The sequence below is a fragment of the Electrona antarctica genome (genome assembly GCF_951216825.1).
Source record: "Electrona antarctica genome assembly, chromosome: 2".
Classification (NCBI taxonomy): Eukaryota; Metazoa; Chordata; class Actinopteri; order Myctophiformes; family Myctophidae; genus Electrona; species Electrona antarctica.
The window spans coordinates 33,082,130-33,089,978 of NC_136807.1; the positions used below are offsets into that span (position 1 = coordinate 33,082,130).

The 7,849-nt window shown below is 42.6% G+C and overlaps 1 protein-coding gene across 1 annotated transcript; it reads left to right on the forward strand.

Moving 5' to 3' along the window:
* The first annotated feature begins 363 nt into the window (after positions 1 to 363).
* LOC306912686 (DNA-(apurinic or apyrimidinic site) endonuclease 2-like) lies at positions 364 to 7,248 on the forward strand. Its single transcript, XM_079489094.1, has 7 exons — positions 364 to 595; positions 826 to 909; positions 2,175 to 2,358; positions 2,879 to 3,022; positions 3,108 to 3,177; positions 4,322 to 4,724; positions 5,036 to 7,248. The coding sequence occupies exons 1-7, from the start codon at positions 481 to 483 to the stop codon at positions 5,737 to 5,739; spliced, it is 1,704 nt and encodes a 567-aa protein (XP_079345220.1). The 5' UTR covers positions 364 to 480; the 3' UTR covers positions 5,740 to 7,248.
* The last annotated feature ends 601 nt before the right edge of the window (positions 7,249 to 7,849 follow it).

The following is a 7,849-nucleotide window of genomic DNA, read 5'->3' on the forward strand; positions in this document are numbered from 1 at the left end:
GTTGGGTTACATTTTGAGTGAAGAATCCGTCCCAGAACAGAGACGAAATGCCCATCACTGATCCACTGTCAAAAGCGCGCCGAAAGCGGCATGTAGACACGACTCCACGACTCCCTCTAGCGGCCAGACTGTGAACAAGCTCATCGGGCAACCATCTAGTCTAGTCAAGTCTTTCCCTCGAATTGACTATTTAGTTTTTAGTTGCTTTTTGATTGATTTGGTTGATTTTTCCACATTATACGATTAGACGCGTGAAAACAACCCAGGCCATTAATTTACAAATGAATGAGTAAAATAGCAAAACAGCTGAGAGGATAATATTATGAAAGACTTCCGCTTAGATCCTAAACCGCTTCCGTTTTACTTCCGTGCTGGCACGTTTTGCTCTTTGTATTACTCCTGCAGGCTGCAGTCAATGCAATAATAATAATTCATTTTAATTGCATTAATAATCGATTTCATTGATAACTAAGGTGCACAATGAAGGTGGTCACCTGGAACATAAACGGCATCAGGACGTTTAAAGGAGGGATTAAAAGAGCTCTGGATTCACTGGATGCAGATATTGTCTGTTTACAAGAGACCAAGGTGACAAGTGAGTGACAGCAAACTATTGAATCATGTTTAAAAGGTGCCTAACCTGAGCTCCAATACCAACAACACAGTATTAAACGAAACGTGTCTTAACATATCAATAGGCTCTCTACGTAGAGAGATTCGTCAGAATCGAAAAAACCTACGAGAGTCTAAATCTTGGGCTAGTTTATTCTGTTTAAAGTGTGTTTACTGTTTAACATGAAGTGTAAATGTCCTGACGCACAACAGGAGACCTACTGGATGAGAGATGTGCCATTGTTGATGGATACAGCTCCTATTTCAGCTTCAGTCGTGGACGCAGTGGCTATTCAGGTAATACTGTTATGATGACATGATGTTATTACCTTCAGATTAATTGAATACGAAGGACCCAAATGGAAACAAGCCATAGGTTTTATTGGGTTATAAATCTTAGCAGACCTTGTATTATAATAATAATAATACACTTTATTTATAAAGAAAACAATGTGCAAGTGCTTTACAGGTCTAGTACTAGTATTGAACTGTACTTAAGTTTCATCCTGTGATTTTTTTCTGCAATCTAGTAAGTAATCAATCAATCAATCACCTTTCCCAGTGTCACTACCTTTAATGTTGTATTGCAGTTACAAGCACTTTGTAACATTACGAAAGGTGCTATATAAAGTTTATTATTGTTAGAATTATTGTTCCAATCTAAACATTGTGACCCTGTTACTAGTACAGTTATAGCCCTAGAATGTCTCTGTTGTTACATACAGTTGTTACAGTATTTCACATACCGGAGCCATAGAACTCTTCCATAGACTTGTGGTTGCAGCGGCATAAATGTGGTCAGCACTCTGTGTGTACTCGCCCAATAAATAATTCCAAAGACTTGGGAGTCAGATATGGTCCTCAACTTTCATATTCATGTGAAAGTTCTGTCATAAAATGTTTGTTTAGTCAAATATTTCCACTTTTTCACGAGCTGCATCTGGACACCTTTCACTCCGGGCAAAGGGGTCCGGAATGACAGCTGGACTGAATTTACCAAAACTTCCTCTGATCACCACAAACGTCATCACGAATTGACCAGGGAAGCACAAAAGTTTGGGGCACACAATTGGAAGGTGCTGTGATTAATTACCCAGCACCTATCGCAACGCACCTGCCAATTGTGTGCCCCAAACATTTGTGGAGATATTTGACTACACTTTTTGTGCCAGAACTTTCACATGTATATGAAAGTAGAGGACAATATCTCACTCCACGTCTTTGGAATTATTTAATGGGTGAGTACAAACTGAAGTGAACAAGGGTGTTCTATGGCTCCGGTATGTGAAATACTGTAACAACTGTATGTAACAACAGAGACATTCTAGGGCTAGTAGTTACAGTGAGTGGACACATGTCCTTTCCATCAAATACAGGTGTGACCATGTCACTAGTACAGTTACAGTGAGTGGACACATGTCCTTTCCATCAAATACAGGTGTGACCATGTCACTAGTACAGTTACAGTGAGTGGACACATGTCCTTTCCATCAAACACAGGTGTGACCATGTCACTAGTACAGTCACAGTGAGTGGACACATGTCCTTTCCATCACACACAGGTGTGGCTACGTTCTGCAGGGACAGCGCCACGCCCTTTGCTGCTGAAGAAGGCCTCAGCGGCTTGTTGACCAACCACCACCAAGGTTCTGTGGGTTGTTACGGAGACCATCATGACTTCTCCACCGAGGAGCTGCAAGAACTGGACAACGAAGGACGGGCCATCATCACCCAGCACAAAACTATGTAAGACAGTGGTTCTCAAACTTTTTCATGTCAAGGACCCCCAAATCCACACTTATTAGCCCGCAGACCCCATTTGAAAAGATGTGCCAGGGACCCCATAACTTTTTTTTATGGCTCTAGCATTACCCCCAGTTTGACATGCATTAGGCCTTGGACCCCCATTTAATGGCATTTCTATTTCTGGGACCCCAAATTATATTGTAAAATCACTGTTAATGTAACTCCATTTGGTTCCATTTGTACATTAAGAGTTACAGACCCATAAGGGTCCATTTGGTTCCTAACTATCTCTAATTTAGCTAGGGACCCCCTGGACCTCCCTCAAGTACCCCTAGTGGTCAACATAACCCACTTTGAGAACCAATGATGTAAGACAGCCGCCATTACTCGGCACAAAACCATGTGCAACGAAATGGTCTGCTTTGAAGTTAGCATTAAGATGCTGTTGAACTGAAAAGGTTTGTGGAGCCCTGATGTTGAGAGCATTCATCTTAATGTGTGTCCCTTCTTTCTTCCACAGGTATCAAGAACAAATGCAAACTCTGACTGTAGTGAATGTGTACTGTCCGAGAGCAGACCCAGAGAAGCCAGAGCGGAAACTGTTCAAATTGCGTTTCTACGAGTTGCTTCAGTGTCGTGCTGAAGCTTTGCTGAAGTCTGGAAGGTGAGAGTCTACCAGCACTGAACTGACATTTGAGCTGGAGATAATTTAATTATTTTTTCTCTAATATTGTGTTTCTTTGTTTCAGCCATGTGATTGTTTTAGGAGATGTGAACACCTCTCACCGACCGATAGACCACTGTGACCCCGATGACATTGTAAGTGAACAATTAGGCCAGCCTGGCCAGGGTATTCTTATACAATACAGTATGAGGATTTTTCCTTATACTTTAGGTATCCCAAATCTGTCAAGACAGAAAATGAAGAAAATACGTGGAACACCCGCAGGGGGCTGTACTAACTTAATTTACGTCCCACTTTTCAATTGTATTTTGTGGTTCAGAAACACTAAACAGATTTTCAAACAGCCGATTCGACCGTTATCTCTGCATATAATCGACGAAATCATCCGTTATCAGCACGTTTGAATGGTGCCAAAATGTTGATACTGGCATCCTCACCACATAGCCTGGTCAAGGTTTCCCCCTGGTGGACGTGTAATTTTGGTGCATGGAACTAGGAGCTACTAATATATACTATTCTCTGCCTATCAGGACATAACTCGGACGGCGCTGAGTCGGGTCTGGTGGCCTTCGCAACGCTCGGCACGGCGACTCGCTCGGCTAGCGCCTCGCTCGGCGGTGCCTCACGTAGCTCATGGCCACCAGACACGGCGCGCCTCCGTCAGGACATCAGTGATAATGACAATGCTACAATCGCAGATAATGACATACTGAACAGTGAGGATGCCAGTATCAACATTTTGGCACCATTCAAACGTGCTGATAACGGATGATTTCGCCGATTATATGCATGATACCAGTCGAATGGGGTGTTTTCAAAGAGATTGTTCCTGCCAGAGTGCAGGTTGACCCCTCACACCTGGCACCCCATGAGACAAAGACATACATTTGCAAATGGTTGAGGGTCACGCTACACAGAAGTGGAACGGGCGAGGAGCCAACAATACACTGCCCACTAATTGTTCTTGGGTTTGGTGTTTTTCCTCAGTCAGTGTTGGGGGAGGCAACTGCCTGCCTTGCCTCCATTGTAAATACACGCCTGACCTGCACAAGAAGCATTTTTGCCTTTTGTACGGTATTTTTAATCATGCACCTTGGAATTGTGTATTCCTCTTGTTTGATTTGTTCTTCGTCTCTACTTTCTTTTGAGAGCTTGCACAAAGAATAATTTCACCCACTCTTTTACATCTGATATCATGTAATGCAACACTAAAGTTGATTCTGATTCTAAATATATAATAATGCTTTTGCCCATTTTCTTTGTGCTATCATAACCCAGGGTGATTTTGAAGGGAACCCTGGGAGAAAATGGCTGGGTGGCTTTTTACACAACGACTGTCAACAGAACGTAAGTGAGGAGGATGAAGACTCGGGGGAGACTTCATCAAATTCGGGCCACGGTGGGAAATTTGTGGACACCTTTCGCCATTTCCACCCGACTCGCTCGCACGCGTTCACATGCTGGAACACGATGACTGGAGCGCGGCAGACCAACTACGGAACTCGCATAGACTACATTTTCGCCGACTGCTCACTGGCCACGGAGCAGTTTGTGATGGCAGACATCATGCCGGAGATGGAGGGCTCGGACCATTGTCCTGTCTGGGGGGAGCTCAGCTGCAAGCTTCTGCCCAGCTCTAAGACGCCTCCTCTCTGCACTCGACACCTGCCAGAGTTTGCAGGTAGGGGTTGGGAATTGATATGATTTTCCAATGCTTAGTTAATGATTATTATTGATCAGCAAAGCGGAATCATGAATGATTCCGCTTTTTGGTCTGATTTAGAACCCGACCGATGACAGATTTTTGGGTCCAATACTGATCCAGAACCTGGAGAGTCCTAGACCAACGATTACCAGTGTTTACATTTTTACCATTATTTAGTAAAATTTCGCATCACGACACAGAGCTTGTAGAGGGATGTTGATTCTCTGAGTTAGCGTTTCCGACTCTAACTATGTTGGTTCTTATTTCCATCCCTGATGGTGGTGTAGGAAAGCAACAGAAGCTCTCCCGCTTTCTGGTGAAGGTGGACAAACAAGCAGCTAAAACCGAGGCCATTCAACCGCTACCTGGATCACAAGAGGCGGAGGAGAGGAGAGAGAACTTGAACCCGCTCGGAGCAGCGGGGAGCTCTAACGAAAAGAAAAGGACGTTAACGGTGGATTCTGCCACCACGAAGGGGAAGAAAAGCAAAATGGCAAAACCTCCCTCAAAGCCACAGGGCAGCCTGCTGGCCTTCTTCAAAACCAAGCCCACCAACGCGGCTGCCGCGGATCGAGTGACCCCGTCACAGAACTTCCCAACAGCGCACGCTAAACCGAACGTCCCCTCAATCGCAGACGAGGACGTTGACCTCACCGAGCGGGCCCGTGATGACACATGTTTGTCACCCGATGGCAGCGCAGAAAAGGCGAGTGACGGAAAAACCAAGAAAAAGGCAGAGTGTTTGACCTCTGTGTCCACCGCCGCCAGTCCCAAGAAGGGGACGTCGTTGACGTTTTGGAAGTCGGTGCTTCACGGACCTCCCCAGCCGCCGCCCTGTAAGGTTCACGGGGAACCCTGCGTCCTCCACACTGTAAAAAAGGAGGGGCCTAACAAGGGCAGGCAATTCTTCGTGTGCGCCCGTCCTCAGGGCCACGCCTCTAATCCTGAGGCTCGCTGTAACTTTTTCATATGGGTCGACAAGGGGAAATGACGTTTTCTGTTAACACCTACATATTTCTTCTAAATCTTGGACTTTGAACTGCCAACTAAACCTCATTTACATTTTCTTAACATGTGTATATATTGTGTTTTTATCCTCAGAATATAATGTTTTGATAGTATCCATTTTACATATTGTTAGTGCTCAAAGCAAAGACTGAAATATGACTAACAATGACATCGATAGTAATTTAAACAGACTGCTTAAGAACTCACAAAACGCTCTTATTGGTTTTGGTAAAAGTGTCACATGAAACAAAATTACTGACAGGATGCAAATGATAAAGTCCAATTATAAACTCCTTTAGTCAATGGAAGTCAGCATTACTGTTCAAAGTTGTTAATAAGGCTTCAACGTAAACAGGCTTTGATACACATAATCTCAATTACTGTATGACGTATGGCAAGAACTGTTATAGTAGCCTAGCTGTTAAAATCACTGAATTGCCTTTTATAAGAATACCAAACGACTCACCCCTTTACCAATACGCCCCGTGAAATGTTTTAATGTAGTTAACAGTTAATTTAGTATTTCCCTCCCTCTCTGAAATCTGAAATTAATTATCTTGTATATAGATTTATTTGATTGTATAGTAGTCGATCTCTATACTCTGTAAAATTAAGAAAGAATAACATGACACAGAGACGGTGACTGCTTAATTAAGTTAATTTAGGACCTATCAGTTAATTTCGTTTTATTAAACACATTTCTTCCATGTAGCCCATGTTTTGTAATGGCATCATCATGCTATTATGCCTGTGGATATACAGAGTGAACTTAACAATGATAAATTAATATGATAATACCTTTTATATAATCACCAACATGAATTATGTTTGTTATTTACAGCTAGGCAGAGGGGCGAGATGGAAAAGGGGTGACCGTACCTGTTACCTTTTATAATAGCCTGTTTATCATTGATCTTTTATTAAAGTATGATATGATGAGTGTTTACGTCCACTAGATGGCAGTAATATAAAGGGTATGGAGAATGATGCTGATGATGACGGAAAGTAACCCCAAATAACCCACTGTGGTGGAAATTACCCACTTGTTACTACTTTACCTACAATATAAACAGAACAGTAGGAAGAGTTCTGGATGCTAGGAGACTCAAGAGACAGACTAACAGTTTTAAGACATTGTTTATTCCAGGCTTACAGTACAGTAAATTAAAGTGTTTGTTAGTTTTATATATAGAATTGTACAAAACAAAATAAACTGCTATTTTGGAAATAAAATGTTGAACTATCAGAGAGGCTGTATTTCATTAAGTCTGCATGACCAGGCCAGGGATAAAACGTATGACATATCCCCACCATATCAAAATCAGACGTGGATAATCCCTCCCCATTTCACGCCAACAACTTAACTGATCCAACCCTGGGTCTATCTATGGTCTGTAGACATTTAACTCCAGGGTATCCTGCTGCAGTAGTGCCTCACGTGGAAACATTCTGACTCAATATTTACAATAAGATTCTTTCATAAACTAGCAGCTCCACACGTGGCTTTATCTGCCTCTGGAGGAAAAGGGAGTGGCTTAGATTGTAACATGACAGGATGCTTCTAAACCCCGCGCTAATACACCCCCCCCCCCCCCCCCCCTCTGCCTCAACCCTTAGCCTTTCTTCATTCTAGTTTCTCTACTTTCACCAGTTACATGATGAACCCTAAATAAAAAGGTTTTTGAGGTGCATTTTGGCCATACTGTGTACTGAAGACATCTGTCTCAAGACGTGAGTACAACAAATATCTTCCTGTCTTAAGTATAATAATGTGGCAGTGTTTCAGCATGAGACAATCGTCCATTCATGCATGTTTGACAGTTAAGCATCAAAACAACTGGGTTATTACTGTTAAGACTTAAGAATATAGTCCTGTAGTCCATCTTCTCAGTATATCTAAGCACATCCTTGTCATAACGTTTTATGAGTCATTTCAGTTACAGTTCCCACGTTTTCATTTCCAAATGTGTCCATTTTGTGAAATGAAGATGTCTAATTAAATCAAAAGCCAAGGAGATGTTGGGTTTTCCAAACCACTTTGTTTGAATACATGTCACTGAGGTCAGTAAGGTCTCTGCCATTACATTCAGTGT